Source organism: Phyllobates terribilis, unplaced genomic scaffold (assembly GCF_046119375.1).
Source record: "Phyllobates terribilis strain yellow unplaced genomic scaffold, ASM4611937v1 Scaffold_5__5_contigs__length_657084704, whole genome shotgun sequence".
In the NCBI taxonomy this organism is placed as follows: domain Eukaryota; kingdom Metazoa; phylum Chordata; class Amphibia; order Anura; family Dendrobatidae; genus Phyllobates; species Phyllobates terribilis.
Genome location: NW_027362765.1, coordinates 286,721,955 through 286,738,233, shown reverse-complemented (window position 1 = coordinate 286,738,233; position 16,279 = coordinate 286,721,955). Strand labels below are relative to the sequence as shown.

General features: G+C 44.9%; 1 protein-coding gene across 3 annotated transcripts in view; it reads right to left on the bottom strand.

The window, feature by feature from the left end:
• Positions 1–16,279, bottom strand: part of GCGR (glucagon receptor) — a 165,694-nt gene that overhangs the window by 43,197 nt on the left and 106,218 nt on the right. For all 3 annotated transcript variants that reach the window (XM_073684205.1, XM_073684204.1, XM_073684206.1), the window contains one exon: positions 981–1,077. In XM_073684205.1, coding sequence (XP_073540306.1) covers positions 981–1,077 — 97 coding nt within the window. The remainder of the gene's footprint in view (positions 1–980; positions 1,078–16,279) is intronic.

The following is a 16,279-nucleotide window of genomic DNA, read 5'->3' as shown; positions in this document are numbered from 1 at the left end:
TGTGCTGTGCCCATGATGCGGATTTTTCCGCAGCGTTAACGCTGCGGTCAAAAATCCGCAGCATGTCAATAAATTTTGCGGAAACGCGGCGATTTTGCCGCCATTGACTTGCATTAGAACGCGCCAATTCCGCAAGACAGCATTTGTACTTGCGTTATTGGCGCGTTCTAATATGCGGATGGTACCCGGGTGTGGAGGAGAGGAGAGTCTCATCCACACCCAGGTACCATTAAAAAAGCTGTAAAAAAAGAATAAAATAAAAAATAAATGTATTCTTACCTTCTGTCGGCCCGCGCAGCGCTCCCGCTTGGTTCCCGGCACTTGCAGTGAGTTGTAGGACCTGCGGTGACGTCAGAGTCATGTGACGGGTCACGTGACGCTGACGTCGGCAGGTCTTTCAATTCAAAGTTGCCGGCAGCCGGGAACTTTGTAAAGCAGGACAGCGCGGGCCATCAGAGGTAAGTATATACACTCTCTCGGGTCACACTATATAAATCCATGCTGTTTGCATGGATTTATATAGTGTGACCTAGTTGTCAAGCACTTTCCAAGTGATGCTAAAATCGCCTGGAAAGCGCTTGTCAATCCGCATGCAGAAACGCATGTGAATCCGCATGTATTCCGCAGGAAAAACGCATGTACAATCCGCATGCGTTTTTTCTGCCAGGGAGATGCAGAAATGATGCAGAAATTTTCTGCTTCATTTCTGCATCGTGTGCACATACCCTTACATTGGTCAGAATGCTGTTCACGGACAGCACTTGGACAAAAAATAAGGTCGTGTGAACAAGCCCTTACACTCAAACCTGCAGATACAGCTGTAAAACCAAGAAAGACCAGTTTGGTTAAATATATTGGACTAGTTAAACTAAAAACTAATCTTGTTATTCTTCTATAAAGTCTTCTGTTACTGATTGCTAATACGTTAATACATAGTGAGCCTACATTTCGAAAGCATATGATAAAGACATGTAATTCACCTGTTGGAGGGGGCTCCATGGACATATTCTGTTGGCACTCCGTTTCATACTTCCTCCAGCTGTCATACAGGTAATCCATTACCTGAGCTGAGACGGCCTGTGAAGAAAACAGACATGGAAAAGTGATGTTGTGCAGAGGCTAAGTACAGCATCCAAAACTGCTTCCTAAATGGCAGTAACTTGATGCACGGCTTACTTCATGCACATAGCTTACATAGCTTCTAATGATTCAGACAAGAGTTCTGCTACAGCTTCATAAAGTCATATGAAATAATGTTATACTGTATGTATATTGTGTCAGTGCTACTTCTAAACAGGGCCGGCCCGAGAGATTACAGCGCCCTAGGCGAAACTATTTTGTTGCGCCCCTACTATTCTTGGCAGTAGATGAAAACTTGGGATATAAATTTAGGAGCAAAATAAACCACAACAACAATGATTAATTAACTCTCTCCTAAGTCTTTAATCTTCTGAGAAGTTGTATAGGACAAATATATACAAAGTAATCAATAACATAAAACAAAAACGACCATAGGTAATTAAAATTTTTGTTTCCTTGCCTTTTTTTTTTTTAAAGGATGACACTAAGTCACCGAGATTAATTTGTTTAGCAACTTCAGATTCTATCGAAATTGTTGCCAACCCAACCAACCTCTCTTGCGTCATATTTGCCCTTAAATATGTTTTAATTAGCTTTAGTTTTGAGAAGCTTCTCTCTCCTGAGGCCACGGACACAGGCAGAGTCAAAAGAATTCTTAGAGCCACCACCTGGTTGGGGACACTTTCTTTCAAGTCAGATTTAAGCAAAAGTTCAAGAACGTCTTTTGGTGATGAATCTTCAGGAACACGTCTTGACATTGCCTGCAGTTCACCACATAACTTCATGGCATCGATGTCTTTTACTTCGTTGTGTGTAAGAGACTTTTCCAGAGCTTTACACTTATCCAGAACAAATTTGCTTGGTTTTCCCTCAAGTGAACGGATGTGGTACAAAAATCCAAATTTCATTTCCATTTCTTTCAGCTGAGTGAACCGCTCATCAACTGAATTTATAGCAGTATCTAAGATCGCAAAGTAAAAGTTAATTTTGAAACTCTGTTTCTCATCTCTTATGGGCTCATCTTTCCCTTCATAAGAGAACTGTCTGTTTTTTTTCTTTAAATGTTTTGGCGCAGAACTTGACTCAAAATTAGCTGGTATGCCAAGCTCTTCTGCGATTTCCCTCGCATCAACTAACAGCTTCTCAAACTCTTCATCGCTTCTTAATGATTGCAGATATTTCTTTGTTTTGTCAAGGTGTTGAGAAGCAGCAGCTAAATCGAATTCTTGTGACTGAAGTAACTTACTTGTCAAATTGATTTCGTACAAAATGTTGAACCATACTAGAACAGATGTAACAAAAGAAAAGGTTCCAACTTGTTTAGCAAGACCTTGAGCTTCTAGCCGGGAGACATTTCCAGAGCTTCCTGTGAGACTAATATTTTCTGCTATGTCCATTAGGGCATCATGGACTTCGCTCAATTGGTAACGGAGGGGGGCCAGAGCATCAATTCTACTTTTCCACCTTGTTTCGCTTAGAGGTTTTAGAGTCAGAGATGGCAAATGACGCACGAGTACTTCCCAATGCTGAGTTGACGAAGAGAAAAATACGTAGAGATTTTGAACTAACAGGAAAAAAGTTGTCGCTCCAAAACAACATTTAGCGGCATTGTTGACGACTAAGTTTAGAGAATGGGAGCTGCAAGGCACAAAGAATGCACGTGGGTTTATGTCCAAAATTCGTCTTTGTAGTCCAATGTTTTTTCCCTTCATGTTGCTCCCATTGTCGTAGCCTTGCCCTCGTGAGTTGTCCACAGAGAGCGACAGTTCTTCAAATTTGTTCAAGACAGCGGCTGTCAAACCACCTCCAGTTGTATCAGAAACAGGAATGAATCCCAAGAAGTGCTCTTTAATTTCAAACTTTTTGTCTTCTGATGCGGAAACAAACCGAACAATGATAGTCATTTGTTCAACATGAGACACGTCAGAAGTACAATCCAGCACTACAGAAAAGTATTTTGCAGTTTTGACATCGTCAAGAATCTTTTCCTGAATACCATTACTTAGCAGTTGAATCATCTCATTCTGTATTGTTTTTCCCAAATAATGTGCATGAATCTCTTTGTCCCGGATTTTCCGAATGTGCTCCCACATGACGGGATCGAACATAGCCAAATACTCCACAAATTTCAAAAAGTTCCCATTATTAGATGCAAACAATGCATCATTTGATCCACGGAACGCTAAGTTTTGCGTACCTAGTACCCTCACTAGAGCTATCAACCTTTCTAAAATTTGATGCCAGTATTTTTCTTGCTCTTCAATTTTGCGTAAGTGTTCTTCGTCAATGGTCTTGTTCATCTTAAGTCTATTTTCGAGTTCCTTCCCATTTTGAAAGCTAATCATGTGATCTTAGCTTTTTTCGTGGCTGGCTAAAATAGCAGATATGTTTTTCCAGTCATTTACACCATCAGTACCTAAGGCTGAGCGTTTGATGATTCCTAGTTGAAGTGATGAGTCTGGAAGCAACGTGCAGCAAAAACAAAAAACTGAATTTTTCTGAATAAAATAAGTTAGCCAATTGCGTTCAAGACTTTCACCATTGACAAGACGACGTTTATAGTGAATACAAGAAAATTTTCTACGATTAGTGTCCAAAAGAAAATCGAAATCTTTAACTTGTGTGGGGCCGAGTTTTACTACATCTAGGCGTAAGTAATCATTGATTACGGTCCACATAGCGGGATCGTCCGAATAGTCTTTGCGTAGTATTTCTATAGATGTACCAGCCTCCATGTCAATACTGGTACTTTGATCAGATCTACCACCAGATATTGATGGTTGTAGTTCACTATTTTCAGCATGAGAAACAAATTCTATTCCCACATTCGATATTTCCGAGGCAACAGAAGCCTGTTGTTCCAACGTTTGGAATTCCGCGTCTTCATTTCTATTGCTTAGATATTTTAAAAATGACCCTTTGATTTTTGAAAGTGATTTCTCCTCCTCAGCTTTTCTTTTACGGTTCTGAAACCCCGAAAGTTTTTTCTTCTTATCAGCCATGACTCGTTACAACACACAGCATTTACCTAAAAGTTAACGCGCCGATTAAAATTGTTATCTGAACATTATATAATACGATTTTACTTTTAAGACAAAAACCACAAATTTCTTTAACAATTTCCAATGTTTCCAATATTTTTGAAAATCAAAACAATATACCTACCTCGCAGCGCCTAACACTTTAGAACCTAGGCCAAAAATTTACTAAAACCCTCCTATTTTCTATTTGCATTCATGAAACCTCATGGAACAATGAATCTAATGAATATACAAAATAACAGCAATGGCTCACATGATAAAGCATGCAAACAGTAGAGACATACCTCGAAAATATTATAATCGCGCGCGCCGATATGCAAAAAACGTAGATACTATCTCCCTTGCCTTAGCTGGCCTGACTGGCAGTCCAGGCAGTCTACGCCAATGCGTCAAAACAGACTCCTCCCACTAGCCGCATCGACTGCTGATGATATCTATCAATATAATCGCCAACTAGTACCTAGTACCTAAAGTCCAAATTATGTATAAATAGGCCATATGGTACACCTACCTTTTAAGTATACGTATTTTTTTCTCTCGGGCGCCCCCTTAGTGTAGTGTGTGCATTTTTGGTTGTTTGCTTTGCTTTGCCAACATTTGAAAACTTAGGAGCAAAATAAACGCGCGGGATCAAACACCTGTCAGCAGACGATGCAAACGACTCACGTCCGTAGTTTAGCGCCTCCTTTCCGTGCGTAAATTGAAGCTCAACGTTTTTTCTTTTAAATTTATGGTAAAAAAATTTATGTACACTTTTCTTTCCATCCCTAAAACTTTTTGCCTTTTGAAAAGATTTTTTATAATTTTTTCTATTTTTTCTCTGGCGCCCCCTTAGGGTCGGCGCCCTAGGCGGCCGCCTAGTTCGCCTATACGTTCGGGCCGGCCCTGCTTCTAAAGTGTCAACATTTAAGTAATCGGGGTGTGTGCAACAAAATGAGGCATTTTCTTTTAGATTTCCATTGAATCTAAAAACTGGATTAGGACCTGGTTGTTGGAGTAGGGGCGTCTCTTACTCCACCTAACCATGTTTTGAACTGGCCAGTTAAGCTCATTAGTAGTGTTGAGCCACCCCCGTAGTGTTCGAGTTCGGTTCGGTTCGTCGAACACCCGTGTGTTCGCCGAACTGTTCGTCGAACTGTTCGTCGAACACCTTCGAACACCGTTAAAACCAATGGCAGGCAAACAAAAACACATAGAAACACATAGAAAACACCTTCAAAGGTGTCCAAAAGCTGACAAACTGCTCAGAAGACACAACTAACACATGGAAAAGTGACAAGTACATATAGTCATGCGAAAAGAAAAGAGGTGGAGGAGTAAAAGGAGGGGGAGACACAGATATAGGCATGTCATGCCCTTCTAAAATCCAAAAAGTGAGAAGCCAAGACGGCCAGTCCGCTCCTGCCCGTGCCACCTCCGTGTCGCCGGGTTTGTGCCAGAGCCGCGGTGAACCCTGACGGCCAGCCCCCCTCTCCCAATACTGGTGCCTGTCCGCTGGTGGGTCGAGAGAGCCCCCCTGTGGTGGAGGCAGCTGTAAGCTTTTTAATTTAAATTGTCCCTCTAATTTGAATGAATACACTTTAAATCCATTTACAAGGATCTATTGGAGGGCAAGTCTCATGCCAGCAGCCGCGTAATTCCAGCTCCAGTAGCGTCCACTAAAGCTGCTGCAGTTAAAAAGCTTTTATAAGGATCGAGCTCGGCTGTCCACCGCAAGGCATCCTAGTGCCAGTCCCAGCCCCTATGCCTTGGGGTGCCTCCTGATGCTCTTCACTGAGTATCCCGTGGTCCCGAAGCATTTCCTTTGAAAAAATTAAGTGTCCAAACTACAGGTGGTGTAGCTTGCTTAACAGCCGGGATAATCCGCTGACTAGCAGACACTGCTACTAGGCACAAAGTATTTCCTGGGCTAGATGCAGTTAAAAATTTGTAAGTAGATACTCTCGTTGGATGCTGAGAAAGCATTCCATAGAGTCTCCTGGCACGCCATATATGATTCTCTTAAAAAGCTTGGGGTAGGGGTCTAGGGGACCCTTTTATAGCCAAAATCACGGCCCTGTATCACAATACGTCACCTAGGCTGAAGATAAATGGAACTGTAGCACCGAGGGCTCGGTTGCTACAGACGTATTGCACCTCACCCAGAGGTGTGATATCTCACTCTCAGATAAGGATGGAGTGTGGATCAGGACCCGACACCTGCATGCATTACACCACATTGCCGTGGGGCAGGGCGACCAATATGCCCCTGAGATGGGCACGACAGTCCCTGTCCCTGGCTGGAGTGGGGGGAGGGAACACTGAGGAAGGGGAACCCTGCAGTGCAGGAGCAGGGAGGAAGCAGTTCCTGGGTGCATTGAGAAGGGAGTATAAAAGGTGGGCACCATCTTAGTTCAGTGCAGAGAAGTCTGAGAAGAAGTGGCAGGGAGCAGGGGCTCTGCATGAGCTCTGCTCCGGAGGCGGGCCTAGTAACAGAGGCCCAGGCCTGCAAGAGGGAGAAGGAAGGAAGAGGAGCGGAGAAGGCTCCAGGAACGAGGAATGAAGGGATCCCAGGGGTGCGGACGGGCGAGTCGCCACCGCACGCCCGAATCCACCTGCGTGGAGGGGTCAGGCCAAAGGGGGAGACCGGTCCCCGAACTAGTGGAGGCAGGAAACGACCCTCAGCTAGAAACCGGAGGCTCTGACATTTTATGTGGCGCAGCCCCTTGCTCCACCCGCTAGGAAGGCACCACATAGGGTCAGGGAAACTGGCGCCAAGTTTACCAAGAGGAGGCCCGAGGCAGCCGGACAGAAGTGTTGGTAAGAAAGGCCAGACAAAGGACACACAAAGGGGGTCCTGTGAAGCGCTCCAAAGTTATCTGGGAGTTGTCTGAGCCCCTCACCTGGTGAGCACAGTACGACGTGGGCAGCCGTTACCTGCAGACGTGGTCTGGATAATAAGAACTGTGAGTAAAGGCCCTGAACTGCATCACTGACTCCGTGTCGTTACTGCTGCTGCCCTGCACCATCACCCCCATCCTCCGCATACACTGCCCTGAGGCTATACTCCTCCCGTGGGGAGTTATGCTACGCTCTGCTGCACCCACAACACCAGCCTTAGCGGTCTGCCCTGTAGCGGCGGTTCACTCTGACCGCAATCCACGGGTGGCGTAGTCGGACATTTAAACATCAAAACCACATAAATAGTTCCGCCACTGGTTTGACCGCCCTGAGCCACGGAACCGGATCGCCGCCACGAAGACTACAACCACCAGCATCCACCAAAAAGGGTCCGGCTCCGGGTGTCCCAAGGCCCAGGGGGTGCGTCAGAACATTTTCATCACCTTTCACAATCACCAATGGGACAAGGCAGGGATGTCCTCTGTCCCCTCTCTTATACATCCTAGTGACGGAGCACCTGCTCTCATCAATTCGCCATAACCCCAATATTAGGTGGATTGAGGTGGGAGGCACCGAGTACAAGTGCTCTCTATTTGCTGATGATGTCCTAGTATATATCACTCATTCACATATATCCATCCCTGCTGTTATGGCTGAAATAGATCACTTTGTTACATGGTAAAATTTTAAAATCAATGCAGCGAAGTCTGAGGCCCTCGATGTCTCCCTCCCTAAATCCATATAGGATTCCATCCAGTCCAACTTTCCCTTTGCCTGGCCCTCACAGGGTATCAAATACTTAGGAATTCCTATTCATAGAGACCTCTCCCATCTATGTTATCTTAATTTTGGGCCCTTTATTGAACAATTCCATAGAGACCACGGTTGGCAAGTTAGAACTGTAAGATTCACTACGTGAACCACTGGTGTTTTGTGGAAAAGCACATGTACACCGCGTTCCAAATTATTATGCAAAAAGTGTTTAGGAGTGATAAGGGAAGAATTTGTTTGTTTGTCAGTTAAACTCATTGATGGTGATGTGTGTCAGGGCTCTTTATATCACTGTAAGCAATTGCAGACACCTGTGCTAATTAGTTTGGCAGGTGTGTCCAATGAAAGGCAAGACTACTTAAGAAGGCTCTCTCACATTATTAAGCAGCCTACATTTTCTGCCAAAATGGGAAAGAAAAAGGATGTGTCGGCTGCTGAGAAGCAACAAATTGTGGAGTGTTTAGGTCAAGGCATGACTACAATCAACATTGTGCGATGATCAGGATGAAGTGTCTTGGCAATCAAGAAGTATGTAGCTGATTCACAGTACACACGTGTGCGTGCTGATAAGGGCAAATTGAGGACTCTTTCCTACAGGCAATTACGTCAGGTTGAAAGAGCAGCGGCAAAAAAGCCTTGTCATAGCAGCAGACAAGTTTTTGAAGCTGCTTGTGCCTCCAACGTCCCCCGAACAACAAGATGCAGGGTCCTTCAGAGGTTTGCAGCTGTGCATACGCCATCCTGTCGACCTCCTCTATCCACTTCACACAAGCAGAAACGGCTCCAGTGGGCCAAACATTACATGAAGACTGATTTCAAAACTGTTTTGTTCACGGATGAGTGCCGTGCAGCGCTCGATGGTCCAGATGAATGGAGTGGAGGATGGCTGGTTGATGGACACCCCACGCAAACACGGCTACAGCGCCAACAAGGAGGAGGTGGAGTAATGTTTTGGGCTGGAATCATGGGGAGAGAGATTGTCGGCCCCTTTAGGATCCCTGAAGGCGCTAAAGATGAACTCCATAATGTATGTGGATTTTCTCAAACAGCACTTCCTGCCATGGTTCAAGAAGAAGAACCGTGTATTTCACAGCAAGATCATTTTTCTGCATGATAATGCACCATCTCATGCTGCACATAAAACATCTGCATCTCTGGCTGATATGGGCATAAAAGGGGACAAACTTATGGTGTGACCCCCATGCTCCCCTGACCTCTACCCCATTCAGAACCTTTGGAGCATCATTAAAAGGAGTGTCTATGATGGCGGGAGGCAGTTCACATCTAAGCAACAGCTCTGGGAGGGTATTCTGTCCTCATGCAAAACAATTGAAGCAGAAACCATCCAAAACCTGACAAATTCAATGGACGAGAGAGTTCAGAAGCTCCTTTCGAACAAGGGGTCCTATGTGAAAATGTAACATCACCTAGAATAAAGTTTTGAGTTGAAAACTGTTTGATTTCAGTTTCTAACAACCTGCTAATGCTTATAATTTCAAAAATGACCATTTTTTTGGTCTTTATTAAAATGAAAAGGTTGATCGAAAAGTTTGGGGGATCTAAGAGTGTGGCAACCCAGTAGTCATGATTACTTCGAATTCTGACAATATGAGGGTCATGCTGCAGGTAGTGCAGCAAGAAGGCACTTATGTGTCTTGCGCATCTCGGAGCCCCAAAATTATTTTCCGGGCTAGATGCAGCTAAAAATTATTTTTAATTTTAAATCTGGTGAAGCTTATTATAGATGGCCTAATAGGATCAGTGCTGCACACTGCTACAAAGCCCAAATTATTTTCCAGTCAAGATACAGATAAACATGATTAGTAATTTGAAAGCTTAAACCGGTTGGTAGGGTGATTTTAACCAATCATCAAGCTTTTACTCTCCCCAGGATGACACAGGGGTAGAAAAGTCGTTTCGGATCCATGATTTGTTCATCTTTATGAACGTGAGTCTGTCTACATTATCAGTGGAGAGCCGCGTGCGCTTATCTGTCAGCACACCACCAGCAGCGCTGAACACACGTTCAGACAGAACGCTGGCTGCGGGGCATGACAAGATCTCCAAGGCGTAAGTGGCTAGCTCCGGCCATTTATCCAGATTGGAAGCCCAAAAAGAGCAAGGGTCCAGTGACACAGTCGTGGCTTCAATGTTTACTTGGAGATACTCCTGTACCATCGTCTCTAGGCGTTGACTATGTGTCAGACTTCTTGTCTCCTGTGGCCTTGCAAAGGATGGGCTAAAAAAGTGGTGAAATGATTCCGCAAAATTGATGTTACCAGCAGATACTGTGGTTCTGTTACGGTTTGAGTGCTGAACACTTGACGGTCCCACGGTTGGCAAGTTGGAACTGTGAGATTCACTACGTGCACCACTGGTATTTTGTGGAAAAGCACATGTAAGATTCTGCAACAGTCTCTGCTGATACTCCTGCATGCGTGCATCCCTTTCTATGGCAGGAATAATTTCTGCAAATTTACTTTTGTACCGGGGATCTAACAGTGTGGCAACCCAGTAGTCAGGATTATTTCTAATTCTCACAATTCGAGGGTCATGTTGCAGGTAGTGCAGCAAGAAGGCACTCATGTGTGTTGCGCATCCAGGAGCACCAAGTCCCTGTTGTGTTGGTGGCGAGGTAACAATCATGCTTCCTTCCTCTGTCCTCTCCCCCCAACCTCGCACAACAGAAATGTGATCAAGGTCTCCCTCATCTGATGAGTCTTCCATCAGTTCGTCCTCCACTTCTTCCTGGGCTCCTGCACCTTCCTCACTAGTTTGGCTGCTACCATGCGCCCTGGTAAAATCATCTCCCCCACCCTCACATGCCTGCCGCCTTGGTGCTGCCGACCGTCTGGACCTTGCAGATGTTAGCCCTTCCGCATACAACTCCTCCTCCTCTACTTCCTCCACCTCCTCTTGTGCCACCACCTGACTCCGAATTCTGTTTAACATGTGCTCCAGCATGTAAATCACCGGAATAGTCATGCTGATAATGGCATCGTCAGCACTAAACATCTTCGTCGCCATTTCAAAACTGTGCAGAAGGGTGCATAGGTCCCTGATCTGAGACCACTCCTCCAGCGTGATTTGCCCCACCTCTGAATCTCGTTGGCCCAGGCTATACGTCAGAACGTATTGCACCAGGGCTTGTCGGTGCTGCCACAGTCGCTGCAACATGTGCAGAGTTGAATTCCACCGGGTAGGCACATCGCATTTTAGCCGGTGAAGTGGCAGGCCCAACGACTTCTGTAGAGATGTAAGTCGCTGAGCTGCGGGATGCGAACGGCGGAAGTGAGCACACAGCGACCGTGCCCTCTGCAGAAGGCCATCTAGTCTGGGATAGTGGGCTAAAAATTGCTGGACAACCAGGTTCAACACGTGAGCCATACAAGGCACGTGTGTGACATTGCCCCGGCGAAGGGCCGCACCCAGGTTTGCAGCATTGTCGCACACGGCCTTCCCTGGTTTCAGGTCCAGTGGAGACAACCATTCATGAAATTGGTTCTCCAGAGCTGACCACAACTCCTCAGCTGTGTGACTCACATTTCCCAGACATTTCAATGTAAAAACCGCCTGATGACGTTGAGCCCTACTGCCAGCATAGTAAGGAGGTGTGCAGGATCCCTTCTGTGCAGTTAGAAAGCTTGTGGCATGACCAGACAGGCTTTGGGTGCAGGTGGAAGACCGAGAGGAGGTTGAGGAGGCAGAAGCAGTGGAGGAACTTTGACATAAAGAGGATTGACGCACAACTCGTGGGGACGGCAAGACTTGGACAGCAGCCCCTTGTCCTGCTGTCACCATAGTTACCCAGTGCCCAGTCAGCGACATGTAACGCCCCTGTCCATGCCTACTCGTCCAAGTGTCTGTGGTGAAATGCACCCTGTCACACACAGAGTTTCTCAAAGAAGCGGTGATGTTGTGTGCGACATGCTGGTGGAGCGCAGGCACACCTTTCTTTGAGAAGTAGTACCGACTGGGCATCTGGTACTGGGGCACTGCGACGGACATAAGGTCTCGAAAATCCTCTGTGTCCACCAGGCGGAAAGGCAGCATTTCTGTAGCCAAGAGCTTGCAGATGGTGAAATTCAACCTCTTAGCTTTCTCATGGCTAGGAGGAAATGGTCTTTTACTTGTCCACATCTGAGGGACCGAGGGCTGGCTATTGTGCTTAGACGGGGTTGATAAGGGTGTCCCCGGCAAACTGCCGGTCTGTGAGGAAGATGCAGGCGGACATGTTAGGTTGCCTTGATCCAAAGGTGGTGCTATCGATGTCGGACAGCGCTCAAGACCAGCTGGTGTTACCACCTCCAAAGAAAATGATGACCTGCCAATCACGCTGGCTGTTGCGGGTAAAGAGGTGGCAGGTCTGCGCCCCAAAACAGGTGTGACTGCTGTCCCCCCAGTCACAGAGGATGAAGAGGCCGCGGATGCACAAGATATGGCAGACGGTGGTTGGCCCGGCCGGCTAGGCCGCATTGTAGCACACTGAGCTTCCCACTGCAACTTATGCTTCATGTCCATGTGCCGGTTCATGCATGAAGTACTCAAACTATGTATTTTTTGGCCTCTACTTAGCTTTTGCTGACAAATGTTACAGATAACACGAGTTGGGTCATCTTTATCGATCTGAAAAAATGCCCAGGCTATGCAAGGCTTAGCACCCATGCGACCTGAAGAGCCACCACGACTTGTGGTGAGAGGCAGAGTTGTGTTTGAGGATGCAGTTGTTGACGTGCTTCCAGTACTACGTCTCTGTCCAGGAAGGCGCAACCTGACCTCGTCGTCACTAGCATCTTCCTCCACCTCCTCTGCTGACCTCATCTCTTGGCTGACTGTGGGTTGACAGTAAGTGGGATCTCCGACCTCATCATCATCACCCTGTGCGTTATCACACCCGTCGTCCTCAGAGCCAACCTGTTCCTGCCCTGACAAAAAACTAAAGTTGTCGCTCCAATCAGGTATTTGAGTCTTATCATCGTCTTCCTCATTGTCTCCACCAACAGGAGTTACAGTTTGGGAATGAGGGTCTACATTATGGTCAGAACCTTCTGCGTCTGGTCCTGGATCCGACTCATAAAGATTCTGGGCATCAGTGCAGATCATTTCCTTGTCTGGATTCACAGAAGCGCTGCAGTCGACCTCTGATTCCCAGGCTATAGTATGAGTAAACAGCTCTGCAGACTCAACCATCTGTTCTACCTCATACTCAGACGGGCAGCTGGAGATTTGGGAGCTGTGAGGAAGCAAGTGCGATTTGGGTGACACCTTTGAGGACTGGAGTATTTGTGATGTTGAAGTTGATGTGGAGGAGAGCCCACTTAAAGGAGCACTTGATATCCGTTGAAGCACCTGCTGTTTTTGTGCCTCATCTGGAATTTGTAGCGATTGGCGTGGCCGTAAGAAAGGGATCTTATCACATTGTCCGCTAAAAGAAGTAGACATTTTAGTTTGGCTGGAAGATGGTCTTTCTTCTGCACCTACCCCACGGACACAACCTTTTTTCCCCTTCCCAACACGCCTATTCCCCTTTCCACCAGCAGCAGGCCTTTTTCCACTCATTTTGGTGGTTAACTAATTCACAACTCTGGAGTTGTTTGCACAAAAAAACAATGGATGGTAACCAAGCAGAGCTGAGTGGCCAAACTGTGGTATTAGGCCAAAACTATTGGCTGGGTTAGATGCAGAAAAAAATTATTTTTAATTTGCAACCTGATGGAGGTCAGTATAGATGGACTAATAGACCAAGTCCCACACACCGCTAGAAGCCCAAATATTTTTTCAGAGCTAGATGCAGAAATTTTTTTTATTCAATTTGCAACCTGATGGAGGTCAGTATAGATGGACTAATAGACCAAGTCCCACACACTGCTAGAAGCCCAAATATTTTTTCAGAGCTAGATGCAGAAAAAAATTATTTTTAATTTGCAACCTGATGGAGGTCAGTATAGATGGACTAATAGACCAAGTCCCACACACCGCTAGAAGCCCAAATATTTTTTCAGAGCTAGATGCAGAAAAAAATTATATTCAATTTGCAACCTGCTGGAGGTCAGTATAGAAGGACTAATAGAACAAGTCCCACACACTGCTAGAAGCCCAAATATTTTTTCAGAGCTAAATGAAGAAAAAAATTATTTTTAATTTGCAACCTGATGGAGGTCAGTATAGATGGACTAATAGACCAAGTCCCACACACTGCTAGAAGCCCAAATATTTTTTCAGAGCTAGATGCAGAAAAAAAATATTTTTAATTTGCAACCTGATGGAGGTCAGTATAGATGGACTAATAGAACAAGTCCCACACGCTGCTAGAAGCCCAAATATTTTTTCAGAGATAAATGAAGAAAAAAATTATTTTTAATTTGAAACCTGATGGAGGTCAGTATAGATGGACTAATAGACCAAGTCCCACACACTGCTAGAAGCCCAAATATTTTTTCAGAGCTAGATGCAGAAAAAAATTATTTTTAATTTGCAACCTGATGGAGGTCAGTATAGATGGACTAATAGACCAAGTCCCACACACCGCTAGAAGCCCAAATATTTTTTCAGAGCTAGATGCAGAAAAAAATTATATTCAATTTGCAACCTGCTGGAGGTCAGTATAGAAGGACTAATAGAACAAGTCCCACACACTGCTAGAAGCCCAAATATTTTTTCAGAGCTAAATGAAGAAAAAAATTATTTTTAATTTGCAACCTGATGGAGGTCAGTATAGATGGACTAATAGACCAAGTCCCACACACTGCTAGAAGCCCAAATATTTTTTCAGAGCTAGATGCAGAAAAAAATTATTTTTAATTTGCAACCTGATGGAGGTCAGTATAGATGGACTAATAGACCAAGTCCCACACACCGCTAGAAGCCCAAATATTTTTTCAGAGCTAGATGCAGAAATTTTTTTTATTCAATTTGCAACCTGATGGAGGTCAGTATAGATGGACTAATAGACCAAGTCCCACACACTGCTAGAAGCCCAAATATTTTTTCAGAGCTAGATGCAGAAAAAAATTATTTTTAATTTGCAACCTGATGGAGGTCAGTATAGATGGACTAATAGACCAGGTCCCACACACTGCTAGAAGCCCAAATATTTTTTCAGAGCTAGATGCAGAAAAAAATTATTTTTAATTTGCAACCTGATGGAGGTCAGTATAAATGGACTAATAGACCAAGTCCCACACACCGCTAGAAGCCCAAATATTTTTTCAGAGCTAGATGCAGAAAAAAATTATATTCAATTTGCAACCTGCTGGAGGTCAGTATAGAAGGACTAATAGAACAAGTCCCACACACTGCTAGAAGCCCAAATATTTTTTCAGAGCTAAATGAAGAAAAAAATTATTTTTAATTTGCAACCTGATGGAGGTCAGTATAGATGGACTAATAGACCAAGTCCCACACACTGCTAGAAGCCCAAATATTTTTTCAGAGCTAGATGCAGAAAAAAATTATATTCAGTTTGCAACCTGATGGAGGTCAGTATAGATGGACTAATAGAATGATGCTATGCCCAAAAGATTTTACTTCACTAGGTGCAGTAAAAAAATTGGTATTCTATACACAGGTGGTATATCTTGCAACACAGATAGGCTACTCCACTGACTAACACACTCTGCAATAGGCCAAAAAGGATTAGCTTTGCTAGATTCAGCCAAATGCTGTGAAAAAAACTTGCACAGCACTGGCACAGACCTGCCTGGCAAAAACTGATAGGAACTGATGTAACCTAGTCCTGAAAAGGACTCCAATTACAATTAGTCTTTACTCCCACAATCTATCTATTTAAGAGCACAGACCTGCCTGATAAAAGTCGTAGGAAATGCTGTAACCTAGTCCTTAAAAGGACTGCAATCACAACTATTCCCTACTCCCAAGCTATCTGTATATTTGTGCGAAAATTGGCTTGAAATTAACAAGGTATAGCGCACACAGCAACAGCGGTGCCGTCTAACACGCAGCTGCAGCAGTGAGAAAATGGTGGCGACGGGGAAAATGGCTTGGTCTTATAGGGCAAGGACATGTGACATACACTGCCAATCACACATGCCCTTGCTTGTGTGAAAAAAAGCACTTCGCTCCGTGTGTGCGCTGCTGATAGGCTGACAGATTGCACCTCCCCACTGCAAATGCGGGAAAGAGAAAAAAAAATGGAGATCTTCATTGTTCCTGCAGAGATCCATCCCCTGCCCCTCCCCCCGCCCCGCTGTACACTCAAACTGCGTATTAACATTAATTTTCATCATTACTGAGAAAAAATCCAGTTATGATTTTGGTGCACGAACAGTTATCGAACATAACCTCGAACAGCCGAATTTTTCTCAAATTGTTCGTGTTCGCCGACCGGCTCGAACACCGCCCAAAACAGCTCGAATTTGAGATTGGCGAACAGTTCGAGTAGAACAACGCTCATCTCTACTCATTAGGAGCCAATTGGGAGAGCTTAATAAGAGGTTGGTGAATCTGTAGACTGGAGATGATCATTGACTTCTATGGGAGGTTTTTCT